Raw genomic sequence first — 16,277 nt, 5'->3', positions numbered from 1 at the left:
GTACAAAACAGTGCGAAAAAGTATTGTGTAACACCTGTATGTGAAAAAAGGAAGAAAAATTTAAAATGCTGATCTCATCTGCATATATATGTGTAACTAAACTCTAGAAGGGACGCTGTATACAAATAAGTGATAACCTATATGTCTGTCAGGTGAGAGAGGAAGACGCAGGAAGTGGAAGGAATCTGGGCAGTCGAGAGAGAAAGATGTTTTACATAATGTTTTATTTAAACTATACAAAATGATTACTTCTTTATTTTTAAAGCAGAAAAATAATTCTTTTTCACTTATATGACTCTCAATTCATCTCCCCCTCTCACCTAAATAGATCACTGCCACAAACAATAGATCACCTGACCTACAAGCTTCCTAGGAAATGTCTGATGATCAGAGTTTTCAGAGTGACCTAAAGGCAAAAAAGGTCACAGGAACCCTGGTAGGAAGGCGAAATCATGACACTGAAGTTTAAAACACAGAGAATCAAAAAGAAACACACAGGCAAAGGATATACCTTTATCCATTCAGTTTTGTCTACAAATTTGGTGGCCAACTTTTCTGGATACACTGAGACAGCTTCCAATAGACAGTACATGACTGGCAAACCTAAATAAGACGGAATTCAGAAGCATTTTAATTTCAAGAAAAGTGATACATACAGGGATCACTAAATTCCTTCAAAGCATAAGGTTACATCTTCAGGAGGCATTTCCCAGTTTTACAAAACAAACGTTAACCTGAACACAGTATGTGACTCAATACAGCAAATTTACAGCCTTATTGTCTATAAAAAGATGCCCTGTTCTTCACTCCCACTTCCAAAGTAAAAATGTATTATCTATTGTTAGCATTTCTTTCTGCAAAGAGAAATAGTGTATCAAAGCCGAAATTAGACAAGTTTAGAAAAGAAAGATTCACGTTCGGTTATAGGAGAGAGGAGAGAAAATAATTTTGGTGAAAATTGTCAGCTGAGTTTAAAATTAAGATTTTTGCTTAAGTGCTTTAGTATCCGTCCTCGACATCATGACCTCCTACCTCCAACACCTGCTAACAGCTGCTGAAGCAGGCCAATGTAGATCTGCACAGGGTTGGTTTCCCCACTCTTGGAAGATGAGGAGGAGGGTGTCGCCTGGCTGCCTGACATTAAAGTCCGTATGTAGTGTCCAATGGCTGGGGCGTGGTCTTGCATATCAGCTAAACTCTGAGAGGTAGGCACCACCCCCGCGCTGTGAGCCAGGCACATGCGCAAGTACAGGACGATCTACGGGTGGAAGGAAGCAGGACACCAGATAAGCTTCTCAAAAAAATCAAGGTGGGAGATGTTCTTCAAAGTGACAGTTCCCAGCTTTGATGCCCCCACCATCCTTCACAAAGCTATTCAATAATCCTCACAGTAGCTGGAAAACATGACTCAATATGTGAACTGAAAAAACTATAATTTTACATAACCAGCTTTTATAATCCAAAGAGTGCTTTTTAATAGAGTTTAATGGAGTTAAAATGCACACTCAACTTTTAAAGTCTAAAACAGGTATAACGAAAATAATTTTTTTTAGAGATGTGTGTGTGTTCATGAGAGAGAGACAGACAGACACTAGGCAGAAACCCAGGGCCGATGACCTATTCCTGTGGAACTCCAGTTGAATTTAATCTCCACCGGCATAAGAATTTGAGAAAATGGGTTCAAATCATCTACAGAAGAGTAGCTACGACATCATTAAAAACCTCTGATACAAATTAGCTACTCAGGAGTCCTCTGGAAGCTCTTTTCCTTGACAGCTAGAACAGGACTGGCAGCAATTCCATCGTGAGTATTCTCACTCACCGTGAACAAGATTATCTCTTGCCATTTATCTCAAGCCAATGACTGAAACAATAGAATTTTCCTTAGTAAATGAGGTAAATTAACCTAACCTTCCAACCTCCAAAGCTAGATACTCCAAATAACCTCAATATATCGTTGGCTTTAAATTCAAATCTAATTTGCTGTGACTTCCCAATAGCATTCAATGTAAAGTATCTAGGTCTCTCATGAAGAGAATCTCACTGAGATAAATATATTTCTTGACTCTGCTGTGAACTAAAACAACACCAATTATCAAGCACTGTTTTTCCTAATAAACAATCTGATATAAAACAATAACATCACTGTATGGGTTTTTACCTAGAACACAAAAAATTCACGGACATCTCTTTGACTGTGACATTATCTTTAAGAACGTTCTGTAAAAGCGAAAGAGAAATATACCCCGGTCCTACCTCTCCAAAGGCTGCTGGGTTAAATGGAAGGACAGTGGTCCCAGTCATGTACTTGGCTGGTGTTTTCATTCGATGGGAAGCCTAATAAAAAGAAACCCCCCAAATCAGTTACTGAAAAACAAAGCACATGTACCTTTGCTTGACTCAAAAATAACTGTATTTCTAGCTATGTTATTGTCTGCTACTATTTTTTCTAGTCAAACATTTTTACATTATTCATGCTTGATTGTGCACAGACCTCAAACCCTAAGTGACAGATGTGTTGCCTTTTGACTGGCTTCTTAAAAAAGAAGAAACCTACAAATTAACTACACTTTAATTAAAAGAAAGGAAAAAAAGAAAAAGCTCCAAAGATGACACAGTAGGAAGTAAAAATTAAAAGAATAAACCTACTCCGGGCATCTACTGACACAGTCGCACCAGGGCACTGAATGCCGGCTATTTTCATTAATAATGAAGGTAGAAGAAAAATATTAGCATGAAAGCACCTTTTGCCCCCAATTATGGCAGTGCTATGGGGAAAAGAACCATGGTTGCACAAACTGCCCTCCAGCACCTGTAAGATGTCTGTCTACGCAAAAAGCGAAGACCACCAGCAGAGATGAAGGCAGTAAGCTGTCCCCCAGCACACTTACAGAAACATTCATGTAAAAACGCGGGCAGGTCTGGGTTGTGACTGCCAATCCTCTGTCTGATCTACCAGTAAACAGGAGATTTGCAAAAAGCAGGTATGAAGTTCTCTCATGGACACAGGGGGCAAAAATCTGAAGTGCTCCCTAAAGTGCTCTTAAATTTAAACTGCCTTAAATAATGCCCTTAAAAATAAAAAGATATATTTGGGGGAATTCCCTGGCAATCCAGTGGTTAGGATTCCATGCTCTCACTGCTGAGGGCCAAGGTTCAATCCCTGGTCCCACAGGCTGCATGGCATGACTTAAAAAATAAACACAAAAATAATAAGAATTAATATTTTTAAGCATGTCTTGCCAAGGGGAAAAATTTTAAACACAGCCAAAATGTTGAAGAGCATAAAAGAAACTAAATAATTTAGATTTGGGCAGATTAATTACACTTGAGATTTTTATTTATCTCATCTTGTACCTCCCTCTTATTGTAAATATTAACATTGTTAGAAACTTTACCACTGTTCACCATTTAGCGATTAGCATTTTACAAAGTGTCACCAAAAAAAATAGTATGTTTATTTTCATCATTCACTATATGACTCAAACTAACAATATGAAAGTAAATACCATACCTTTTCTTGGATATAGTATACCATTTCTGGGAAAGATGGCATCTGCTTAGAAGCACTGTCTTTCCTGTTTCTACCAGGAAGACACCTTAAAACTCGTTGTGCCTCTCCGTGAACTTCTTCCCGCCTTCCGAAAAGGTAAGAAAGATAAATAAATTTCACCAACCGGAGAATGATCATATGAAGACGAAGAGCAACAATTTTATCTGGCATCTGTCTTAAGTATATTCTTGGCTACATGCAAAGAATCATAAAATACTTGAGAAGCAACCACTTCTTTTTCAAACTTTCATTAGTCATGTGGCTTGCATCTTCGAATTTTACCCACAGGAAATAACAAGACAGGGTATGACTACAGGTCTGCATGCTGTGTCAAGGGGGCCATATTTTTAACTCTAATACACTGCTTCTAAATTCCACAGACTAATGCTACGAACAACATAAATTTTATTCAATTTTCAACTTAATTTGAAATAAACCCAAGTTCATATCAACACCTTTGAAACTTACGGGTCTCCTGCAGCTAACAAGAGCAAGTATCTGGAAGGAATATGGTCTGAGGGAAACACCGTGCTGGCAAATTTCACAGCCACTTGTCGAACTTGAACTTCAGGCTATTTGACACATAAACACACACACACAGACACATAACACAGAGATTAAAAAAAAAAAAAAAAATTCAAGTAACAACTCATTCCAGTCAAGGTAAGTAGTTTTAACTGTAAACAATCAAAATTTAAGTTGATATTTCAATAAATATATCTAAATAAATACAAATCTTTTTAGTTAAGATCCTTAATCATGTTGTTTAAAAGTCTCTGGACAAAGGCATTATTTAAAAAGTGCTTTTATGTCCTAAGGGGATCTTCCAAGTAAAGCAGGAAACCCCACCAAGACCGCTATCAGAGAATCTCTCTGTAGATGCCCATACTCAGCCCGACCATGGGACCAAGGTCACAGGGGCAGTTTCCGGCCACCACTTCTGTTTCCTCAACTCTCAAGCTCTCAGTCACATGAGTGAAATTCATATAGTTTGCAGGGAACACAAACAGAGCCTACTTGGAGTCCCTACAAATCTAAAGTAAAATATCGCCAACACTTTCAGGTTAGCTCTAAAATTAAAAATGACTCCAAAGCAAAATCTCAGCTCATATATCCAATTGGGGCTTCCCTGATAGCTCCGTTGGTAAAGAATCCGCCTGCAATGCAGGAGAATCCAGTTCAGTCCCTGGGGTGGGAAGATCCCCTGGAGAAGGGAAAGGCTACCCACTCCAGTATTCTGGCCTGAAGAATTTCATGAACTGTATAGTCCATGGGGTTGCAAATGGTCGGACATGACTGAGCAACTTTCACTTTCACCTATAACCAATTAACTTATACAGATTGAGACTGCAATCTATAAATACAAAGTTCAACCAGAAAAAGCAGCTGTAGAGTCTAACGATGCTGAAGCTTTATTCTCATGTACCTTCCCCCTGGGTCAATCCTCCAGTCACAACATAAGTGAGATGAGAGGTGCTTAGAAACATGTGCTCCCTCATTCATCCAGGTGTTCTTCCTCTGCAGCATTCCCTTTACAGGGCAATATACTAAGGACTAGTCTGTATGATTTAGCCCTCAGTCTGGCTGCCTGACATGGAGTCTGGGAAAACAAACCAAATCACCTATGACTTGGTAATATTGTTACGTGACTTGATCTGCTTAAGTATAACCAGTACCCATGTGCACTACACAAGCATTCCATTTTCTTATGAGGTTACTGATGAAGAGTTTTAAGTATTTGATTCTAACGAGCTTCCAAATAAGCCTATACTACTTTGCTCATGTTATATGACCATGAACTAGGTACACTAGACACCAAGAGCATTTAACAATGGGACTCTCTATATAATAAGATTCCTGAATGTTCATAATTATCCTGTTCTGTTTCAACAGAAGCCAGACACGTTTCTGAACCTTTAGTAATTCTCTCAATATAAATATGGAAGCCAAATTCAGTGAGATGCAAATTGTATTAATCTCACCAATATTTGACATTTTCCCCTCTTTAATCTCCCTCTCTTTCTATTCCTACAAATAGAGGTCAAAAAACTGACTAAAGCAATACATAATATACAATTTTATACTGTGTATTATATATCACATATATACACGTGTATATGTATACTGGGCTTCCCTGGTGGCCCAGACGGTAAAAAGTCTGCCTGTGATTCGGGAGATCTGGGTTTGATCCCTGGGTTGGGAAGATCCTCTGAAGAAGGATATGGCAACCCACTCCAGTATTCTTACTTGGAGAATCCCATGGACTGAGGAGCCTGGTGGGTTACAGTCCATGGGGTCACAAAGAGTTGGACATGACTAAGTGACTAACACTATGTGTACATAAGCATAGATATTAAAAATTCTCTTACAAACTTCCACAACAGGCAGATGAAGAGGACTAAAAGAAAGAAGAGTATGTATGATGGTACTGGCTTATTTCCTACAGACTCATTTTAATACATAAAATCTGTCTTTCCTTCTGCTCTTCTCCCCCAATGCTACCTACAGAGCTCCACTCCAAGGGACTGTAGGGCTCAGCTACCACTTCAAAGAAAACACTTCCAACCAGGAGAACGTGACATTAAGAACAGTTCTCCAACAAGGAAGGCTTTAAACATAAGGCCTCTGTGCATATCACTACTCCTTCTCTAAAATCATGTTCCCATAACGAAGAATTAAAAACATATCACATTAGAGTTTTCCATTCAAACAGCTATTTTCTATGCCTAGTTTGTGCCTAGAAACCTTGGTTTGAAAGGCAAGACTGACAATAAAAGACTTTACAGGGGCAAAAAAAAAAAACAAAAACAAATCATAAATCACAGTCCAAGGGAAAGCAAATACTCCTCTTCATTATTAAGAAGAAAAGCAATTCAAATTTTGATCATAAAAATATAAAATGTGTACACTACCAGCCATTGTGGTTCACACAGTTGGACCTACCTTTATTAAATACGAGGCCACAAGTGCCTCCATGAGAGTCCGCTGTGCGCCTTCCAAAGTACTGTAAGCTCCAACCATCATGGATAATGCTTCTTGAATAGCGAGTCGCGTCTCGGGCTCTTCCTGTGAAAGATGATAAAAACAGTGTTCCCTTCACGGTTGAGCTTCCGGCTGAGCATCCCAACAGAAAGCACACACTTGCCAGGTGTTTCCCTACCTTACACAGGGCTTCAAAAAGCTGCTGCACGAGAGCTATATCCTTAGTGAATAAATGTGGCATTCGACTGCAAAAGAACGTGAGACCATCATTACTATAAAACATTTCCATAAGGCAGAAAAGAACAAAACTAAATACACATGTTCCTAAACTTGCACCTTCACCTCTGGGCGCCATGTGAGCACCACTGGTTACCTCCCCAAAGACCCAAACATTGTTTTAAAGTCAACATTTAATTCTACTGTCTAATCCAAGTAACTCTAGATTAATATACGTGTTATCCAGATAGTGTCACTAGAATATTCCATGCATTCAGTTAACATTTCTGATTTTGAAATAAACAAAAGAGATGAGACTAAATGCTATTTAAGGCTACGGTGACAAGAAGCTCTGTCAACTGCATGCCAGCACACAGAGGACAAGGTCTGTTGACAATGCTGTGCTGTATCAGTTGATCTGAAATGACTGTCTTCTGAGCCCCCAAACTCCTTCCCTACACAGTGCAGAAGAGCCCAACCTAGCTTCCACAGGCCAATGCAGAACCTGTGCAGGGGTGCAGGCAGCGGTTGGGCCACTGAAGATGCTGCTCCTCTCACCCCTGCTCTGAAATATGTGAAGAAAGAGGGAACCAGGAAGAAGTGGGTGCAGGAAACCATACTAAACAAAGGAGAAAAAAAAAAAAATCCACCTTTGGAAACTCAAGAATTGTAACACTATCAGAAGAGAGAATCACTAGAAAAACCCTTGATTATTGATATTAAAATGCTAGTAATAAGTCGTAACAAGAACACTTAAGATCAATCAAATGTCTCTATGTAGGGTACAAGAAAACTACCACGTTAGGACACAATCCAGCTCAAAATCTCATTTCAATACTGCCATTTAATACGGTAACATATCTTGAAATATAAATTAAGACGTCTCACATCATTATCCTTCTAAATAACCTATGGCCATTAAATAATTTCCTTTCAGAATCATAACAAATTTACTGTCCATCCATTATTAAATGCCACAATTCTTAGTTTACCAACAAGGTATCTCTCACTGAAGAGGAGTTTACTCACCTGGAGAGTTTTCCAACAGCTGAATATGCCATAGACAGTAGCTTAGGGTCCTTGAAATTAAGAAAAAAAAAAAAAAAAAAACAAAAAAAAAGCAGACAGAACAAAAACACAGTAAACGGCAAAACCTTTTTGCTGCAATGAAATGCATTGTTTTACTCCTCGTTAAACCTAGGTCTCACTGTGCCTAACTACATGATACCAGAATCTGAACAAAACAAATAAAAATGTCCAAACCCAGGATGCATCAGACTACTAAAAGAAAAAACAAAACCAAACTTTCCATCCCCCACTCACTCCAAAAGGAAAATGCAGAGGTCATAGAAAAGTTCTCTTCACTGATGCTAACTTCAGGATCCTTTCAATACTACGTAACCTGCAAATACCAAAATTCACCACCAACATACTAGGAAGACAGCTTAACTTATTAGAAAATTAATCACTTCCCAACAGACTAGGATCCACCCTCTCTCACCCCAAATTTCAGGCTCAGGAGAGCAACTGTCTAAAAATCTGCACTACAGTAAATTGCTTCTTCTCATATCTTTCACCTTAAAAAGTTAAAGGAATCATAGTATTTGGGTGAGTTAGTGAGGGTTCCACTCAAGATACAAACAGAATTTTACATTGCTTTATGAAAATCAGGAGTCTGACATTACTCGGAACACAGCAGCACTTCTGTGAGCTGAAGTTTATACACTTCACAAAGGATTCACACACCTACATGTCCACTCTTACGGGCTCATCTGTTGGGAAGACATGCAGGTGTCATCTGGAGGTTAAGATAATTATAGCCCTGTAGGTTATCTGGCCACTCTAGTCTAGTTTCAAATATATAGTTTCTCCCCCAAAAGCCCCAAAGCATTTTTATTTCTACCAGCCATCCAAAGCATGTATCTATGCCATAAAAATAATCTGAAAGGTTCCCAAGGCCTTAAGCATCATGCAAGCTCTGCTCACTCAACAGAAGACGACAGGAGAGTCAGGCCTAGGACTGCCCCAAAGCACAGCTGTACAACAAGTGAACAGTTTTCAATAATAATAATATCCACTAACACGTCTTCACTGTGCTAAATTAGCTCATTTAATCTTCACAATCATCTATAATCATTTAATCTTCACCATAATCCAATTAAATGATACTATTAGCCTCATTCTTCTACTAAAGAACAGAGGTCCGAAGAATTTAAGTTACTCACAAAGGAACAAAGCTAGGATTCAAACTCAATTCTAACTCCAAATGGCAAAATACTGGCCACTATACTACTGCAAACATGCATTCATATTTAGCTGAGACTTAGGAAAAGAACATTAACTAGAGTTCTTAAAACTTTACCTTTTTTCTTTTTAGCCAATTCCCTTGGAACACTAGAAATGGTAAGAGTGATACAGCAAGAAAACACAGGATTTGAAAAACTACAATCCAAGGAATCCTCATCCCACTTAGTTTAAGGAATCAAAAATTTACTGAATGCATGTTTTGACAGTTTTGAATCAATAAAATCTCAGTCTCTTAGCATTAACACTGTTTCTCAATACAAGCAAATCCAAATAGACCTATATGGAAATAAATCATAAAATAAAATCTAATTCTTTTCATTCCATTTTTGCACAGTTTCTAAAATAAAATGTACCTTTTTACATAAAGAAATGATAAGACCACCTCAAGGTCCATATCAATTTTTAATGCTTATTTCCCAACAAAGGGGCAAAAGATGGTGGTAATTTCTGAAATTTACACCACCTCAAAATGTTAAGAAATGATGGAACAACAGCAAACTTTAACTGTATCAACATACAGACCAAGAAAGTTTATAACAGAATTTAAAAACTAAAATATTAACAAAAATTAAAAAAAAAAAAAAACCAAGTCACTTACTTCTTTATATTCATTGATTAGCTTGGTGAGACCATTCAAAAGCATTGGACCTAATGGCTTAATCTTGATTTCTGGACAGCTTGTTAAAAAACAACACATACACAAAGCAAGATGTAAGAATCTCGTAATTAAGTATTGTTTCAGATAATTACTTAAAACAGAGACATAACTAATATAAGTTTAAATCATCTATCAAAATGTGACATATTTTAAGGTAAGCAAACACATTTTCTTTCTAGGTAAGATGCTCTTACATCCCTACATTGCTCCGACTGGCTTGAAAACTTTATGAACAGTGCAAGAAACTTACGTTACACAAATGTGATGCACAAATTGCAGGGATAATGTTCTTAATTTTGAATTTGTATTTGTACCAAAGAGTCCATCATACACCACCTATGAAAAGAGAACATCAAGAATACCAATTAAGAAGAACAGCAATTTATTATTTTCAAATACAACTGAGGATTCAACAGTAGGTCTTTTGTACTACACTTTGTTATTCAAAATTAATGCAGTTCTCTTTCACCAAGTATTTTAGCTGATGGCCGTAGGAAGCCAACAAGTAGCTTCAATTAACAGTCTGGATAACAAACACAATGGTTGATGGTTCAAGCCCACGCTATTTGTGGGGCTACTGCTAGGAAGCAACACAGAGTTCATGCTGCAGTGGGCCACCACTCTCACGCAGAGGACATGTTTTCAAAATAAGTTCACATGTAATTAAGAAACTAATACCTCCCAAATCATTTAATCTGCTGATGTCCTCTGCGTAAGAGTGGTAGCCCACTGCAGCATGAACTCTGTGTTGCTTCCTAGCAGTAGCCCCACAAATAGCGCAGGCTTGAACCATCAACCACTGTGTTTGTTATCCAGACGGTTTATTGAAGCTACTTGTTGGCTTCCTACAGCTGTCAGCTAGAATACTTGTGTGAAAGAGATTGCATTAATTTTGAAGAACAAAGTGTAGTACAAAAGATCACAAACTGATCGCATGGACCACAGCCTTGTCTAACTCAATGAAACTATGAGCCATGCTGTGTGGGGCCACCCAAGACAGATGGGTCACGGTGGAGAGTTCTGACAAAACGTGGTACACTGGAGAAGGGAATGACAAACCACTTCAGTATTCTCGCCTTGAGAACCCCAAACAGTATGAAAAGGCAAAAAGACAAGACACTGGAAGATGAACTCCCCAGGTTGGTAGGTGCCCAATATGCTACTGGAGATCAGTGGAGAAGTAACTCCAGAAAGAATGAAGGAATGGAGCCAAAGCAAAAACACCACCCACTTGTGGATGTGACTGGTGATGGAAGTAAAGCTCAATGCTATAAAGAACAATATTGCATAGGAACCTGGAATGTTGTTAGGTCCATGAATCAAGGCAAATTGGAAGTGGTCGAACAGGAGATGGTAAGAATGAGCATCAACATTTATAGGAATGAGTGAGCTAAGATGGACTGGAATGGGCAAATTTAACTCAGATGACCATTACATCTACTACCATGGGCAAGAATTCCTTAGAAAAAATGGGGTAGCCATCATAGTCAACAATAGAGTCTGAAATGCAGTACTTGGATGCAATCTCAAAAACGAGAGAATGAACTCCGTTCATTGCCAAGGCAAATCATTCAAAATCACAATAATTCAAGTCTATGCCCCAACCAATAATGCTGAAGAAGCTGAAGTTGAACGGTTCTATGAAGACCTACAAGACCTTCTAGAACTAACACACAAAAAAGATGTTCTTTTCATTATAGGGGACTAGAATGCAAAAGTAGGAAGTCAAGAGATACCTGAAGTAACAGGCAAATTTGGCCTTGGAGTACAAAACGAAGCAGGGCAAAGGCTAAGAGTTTTGGCAAGAGAACGCACTGGTCATAGCAAACACCCTCTTCCAACAACACAAGAGAAGACTCTACACATGGACATCACCAGACGGTCAACACCAAAATCAGACTGATTATATTCTTTGCAGCCAAAGGTGGAGAAGCTCTACACAGTCAGCAAAAACAAGACTGGGAGCTGACTGTGACTCAGATCATGAACTCCTTCTTGCCAAATTCAGACTTAAATTGAAGAGTAGGGAAAATCAGTAGACCATTCAGGTATGACCTAAATCAAATCCCTTATGATTATATAGTGGAAGTGAGAAATAAATTCAAGGGATTAGATCTGATAGACAGGGTGCCTGAAGAACTATGGATGGAGGTTTGTGACACTGTACAGGAGGCAGTGATCAAGACCACCCCCAAGAAAGAAATGCAAAAAGGCTAAATGGCTGTCTGAGGAGGCCTTACAAATAGCTGAGAAAAGAAAAGACACAAAAGGCAAAGGAGAAAAAGAAAGATATATCCATTTGAATGCAGAGTTCCAAAGAATAGCAAGGAGAGATAAGAAAGCCTTCTTCAGCCATCAATGCAAAGAAACAGAGGAAAACAATAGAATGGGAAACACTAGAGATCTCTTCAAGAAAATAGAGATACCAAGGGAACATTCCATGCAAAGATGGGCACAATAAAGGACAGAAGTGGTATGGACCTAACAGAAGTAGATTTTAAGAAGAGGTGGCAAAAAAAAAAAAAAAAAGGTGGCAAGAATACACAGAAGAACTGTACAAAAAAGATCTTCACGACCCAGATAATCACAATGGTGTGATCACTCACCTAGAGCTAGATATCCTGGAATGTGAAGTCAAGTGGGCCTTAGGAAGCATCACTACGAACAAAGCTAGTGGAGGTGATGGAATTCCAGTTGAGCTATTCCAAATCCTGAAAGATGATGCTGTGAAAGTACTGCACTCAATATGCCAGCAAACTTGGAAACCTCAGCAGTGGCCACAGGACTGGAAAAGGTCAGTTTTCATTCCAATCCCAAAGAAAGGCAATGCCAAAGAATGTTCAAACCACTGCACAATTGTACTCATCTTACACACTAGCAAATGCTCAAAATTTTCCAAGCCAGGCTTCCAACAGTAAATGAACCATGAACTTCCAGATGTTCAAGCTGGATTTAGAAAAGGCAGAGATCCAACTGCTAACATGCACTGGATCATCAAAAAAGCAAGAGAGTTCCAGAAAAACATCTACTTCTGCTTTATTGACTACACCAAAGCCTTTGACTGTGTAAATCACAACGAACTGGAAAATTCTTGAAGAGATGGAAATACCAAAACACCAGACCTGCCTCCTGAGAAATCTGTATGCAGGTCAAGAAGCAACAATTAGAATGGACATGGAACAAAAGGCTGGTTCCAAATTGGAAAAGGAGTACATCAAGGCTGTATATTCTCACCCTGCTTATTTACCTTCTATGCATAGTACATCATGTGAAATCCTGGGCTGGATGAAGCACAAGCTGGTTCAAGATTTTTGGAAGGAATATCACTAACCTCAGATATGCAGATGACACCACCCTTATGATAGAAAGCGAAGAACTAAAGAGCCTCTTCATGAAAGTGAAAGAGGAGAGTGAAAATTTTGGCTTAAAACTCAATATTCAGAAAACTAAAACTATGGCATCCAGTCCCATCACTTCATGGCAAATAGATGGGGAAACAGTGGAAACAGTGACAGGCTTTTATTTTCTTGGGCTCCAAAATCACTGCAGATGGTGACTGCAGCCAGAAAATTAAAAGACACTTGCTCCTTGGAAGAAAAGTTATGACCAACCTAGACAGCATATTAAAAAGCAGTGACATTACTTTGCCAACAAAGGTCCATCTAGTTAAAGCTATGGTTTTTCCAGTGGTCATGTATGGATGTGAGAGTTGGACTGTGAAGAAAGCTGAGCACCAAAGAACTGATGCTTTTGAACTGTGATGTTGGAGAAAACTCCTGAGAGTCCCTTGTACTGCAAGGAGATCCAACCAGTACATCCTAAAGGAAATCAGTCCTGAATATTCATTGGAAGAACTGATGCTGAAGCTGAAACTACAATCCTTTGGCCACCTGATGGGAAGAACTGACTCTTTTGAAGAGACCCTGATGCCTGGAAAGATTGAAGGTGGGAGGAGAAGGGGATGACAGAGGATGAGATGGTTAGATGGCATCACCGACTAGAGTTTGAGCAAGCCCCAGGAGCTGGTGATGAACAGGGAAGCCTGGCGTGCTACAGTCCATGGGCTCACAAAGAGTCGGACACAACTGAGCAACTGAACTGAACTGACTGACAAAGTGTACACCTACATGAGATCTATGAATATTCTGCCACATAATTTTAGCTGCTTATTATATAATGTAGCATTACTACCACCACCATTTCTGAACCAAAATTATTAAGCCACTATGAGGGAAAACAGTGCCTAGTAAGCAAAATGGAAGAAGCTCTGTGATTATTTTATGTTTATGGAAACACAGAATACAGTATTTGAAATCAGTCAAGGACTTCCCTATAGCTCAGATGGTAAAGAACCTGCCTGCAATGCTGGAGACCCAGGTTCAATCCCTGGGTCAGGAAGATCCCCTGGAGAAGGAAACAGCAACCCACTCCAGTATCCTTGCCTGGAGAATACCATGGACAGAGGAGCCTGGTGAGCTATAGTTCATGGGGTCGCAGAGAGTCAGACACAACTGAGTGACTAACACTACTACTACTAAATATTGGACAGCAGATACTGGGAATAAAAGTTGTATCACCTAGAAGGAGGAAGTAGAACAAATAAGCCTTAAGAAGGAGAGAGATGAAGACAGAAGTTAGGAAGAGGAAGCAGCCACTTAAATAAGTCTTAAGAGGGAGAGACATGAAGAGAGAAGTCAATGTCCACCATACACATACAGTGAGCAAGACGAGTGTGTCCTTACTTTGGTACTGAAAGGGAGGAGAGGCAGGAAATAAGAACATTCTAGATAGGAGGGGGCACACTAGAGAAAATCCTGAAACCGGAGTAGATGTTTACCAGGCCACAGGGGGAGGGGCACTACACCAGGAGTCATGAAACAGAGCCATGACAACGGCACACTTAAGAGCAACGATCTTTGCTGGTACGTAAGGTACAGGGCGAGGGGTGCTGAGATACGAGACCAGGTGGGAAATAACTGCTGCCTTTCCACCATCTACTGAGAACTTTCTCACTGAATGAGAACTAGCAGCATGCTCTAAATCTTCTATCAGCTATCTCACTCAAGTCTTTACAACACTTCTATCATTACACCCATTCTACAGATTTTTTTTAAATGTTTAAAGAAAAACAGGGGAAAAACCTTAAGGTTTATTTAAGATGAAAAGTTGTATTTGTTGTTGTTTATAGTTACTAAGTCATGTCTGACTCTTTGCAACCCCATGGACTGTAGCCAGCCAGGCTCCTCTGTCCATGGGATTTCCCAGGCAAGAACACTGGAGTGGGTTGCCGTTTCCTTCTCCAAGGGATCTTCCCAACCGAGGCATCGAACTCGCCTCTCCTACATTGGTAGGTAGGTTCTTTACCACTAAGCCACCAGGGAAGCCCTATTTAAGATCAGAAGCGAGTAACTAATGACAAAACCATGCTCAAACAAATTGTCTCTAGAGCTGGACATCACTTGGATGAAAGGCAAGGGCTTTTGCGGAGGGGCTCATATCCCATACCCAAAGAGTACAAAGATTTCCAAGTGCAAAAATAACTCTGGTGGCAACACAGAAAACAGACTGGCTGTGGGCAAGACAGGGCAACAAAGAAGACAACTGTGACAAGCAAAACAAGAAGTGACGATCTCCATTAACGTCAGCACCTGCCCTAGGGAGATGAAGATACTGAGGCGGCAGAGCTCAGAGGCTGTGGCCGCTGCCTACATGTGGGGCTCCAAGCAAGGATGACTCATTATCCCACTTTAGTGAACAAGTTTCTGCTGCTACCATTTTTGGAAAAACACCACTCAGAAAAGCACTAGTTTGAAAGGGATTATCACCACACATTTAGAGTGAATGGTAACCATATATTCTATATATTCTATAATATATATTCTATATATTCTATAGTATATATTCTATAATCAAAAAATTTTAATATTTATGTGGACCATTTTAAAAAAATCTTTACAGATTTTGTTACAATACTGCTTCTGTTTTATGTTTTGGTTTTTTGGCTCCAAGACATGTGGGATCTCAGCTCCCCGACCAGGGATGGAACCTGCACCCCCTGTACTGGAAAACAGTCTCAACCACTGGACCACCAGGAAAGTCTCTATAATAAAAATTTTTAAGTATTTTCTACAGCTAAACTTGAGAGAGAAAAAAGAATCTCATTAATCTTGTTATACATATCAATCTACCTCCGGAATATTCATTAATGCAGTTCTTTCTCTAGTTACATAGACATAAAAGTTGTAAACAGGTCGTACTTCTCTTGAAAAAAAATCAGTTACCTGAATGTTAGCTGGGAACGTTTCGGCAGCTTGTCTAGAACGAAGAAGGTGGGGGACAATCTTTAACTTGACCCTTGTGCTGACTGGGTCCCTTTTCAGCTCTGGCTTCAGAACTGCTCCCTGTTGAAAACATTATAATTCAGCACTTCGAAATTATTATCAATTGAAAGAAATCATGAGAGATCATCTAAATCAATGGTCTCTAAAACTTCTGTTTCAAGATCCCTTTATACTCTTAAAAACTACTGAAGCTTCCTAAGATCTTTCTTTTATACTAGAA

At 39.2% G+C, this 16,277-nt stretch overlaps 1 protein-coding gene across 6 annotated transcripts in view; it reads right to left on the bottom strand.

Moving 5' to 3' along the window:
* ECPAS (Ecm29 proteasome adaptor and scaffold) overlaps positions 1 to 16,277 on the bottom strand; it is a 110,365-nt gene that overhangs the window by 42,771 nt on the left and 51,317 nt on the right. For all 6 annotated transcript variants that reach the window (XR_011465034.1, XM_070375116.1, XM_070375117.1 and 3 more), the window contains 11 exons: positions 15,998 to 16,117; positions 9,967 to 10,052; positions 9,657 to 9,735; positions 7,781 to 7,830; positions 6,714 to 6,780; positions 6,497 to 6,619; positions 4,022 to 4,125; positions 3,515 to 3,638; positions 2,257 to 2,337; positions 1,033 to 1,258; positions 512 to 603 (listed from right to left, as the gene is read on the bottom strand). Coding sequence is in view for 5 of the 6 variants with exons in the window: in XM_070375116.1 (XP_070231217.1) it covers positions 512 to 603; positions 1,033 to 1,258; positions 2,257 to 2,337; positions 3,515 to 3,638; positions 4,022 to 4,125; positions 6,497 to 6,619; positions 6,714 to 6,780; positions 7,781 to 7,830; positions 9,657 to 9,735; positions 9,967 to 10,052; positions 15,998 to 16,117 (1,152 nt within the window). In the remaining variant the exon portion in view is untranslated. The remainder of the gene's footprint in view (positions 1 to 511; positions 604 to 1,032; positions 1,259 to 2,256; positions 2,338 to 3,514; positions 3,639 to 4,021; positions 4,126 to 6,496; positions 6,620 to 6,713; positions 6,781 to 7,780; positions 7,831 to 9,656; positions 9,736 to 9,966; positions 10,053 to 15,997; positions 16,118 to 16,277) is intronic.

The sequence above is a fragment of the Bos mutus genome, chromosome 8 (genome assembly GCF_027580195.1).
Source record: "Bos mutus isolate GX-2022 chromosome 8, NWIPB_WYAK_1.1, whole genome shotgun sequence".
NCBI classification, from domain to species: domain Eukaryota; kingdom Metazoa; phylum Chordata; class Mammalia; order Artiodactyla; family Bovidae; genus Bos; species Bos mutus.
Note: the sequence above shows the minus strand (reverse complement) of the source record. Positions and strands in the feature narration are given on the sequence as shown.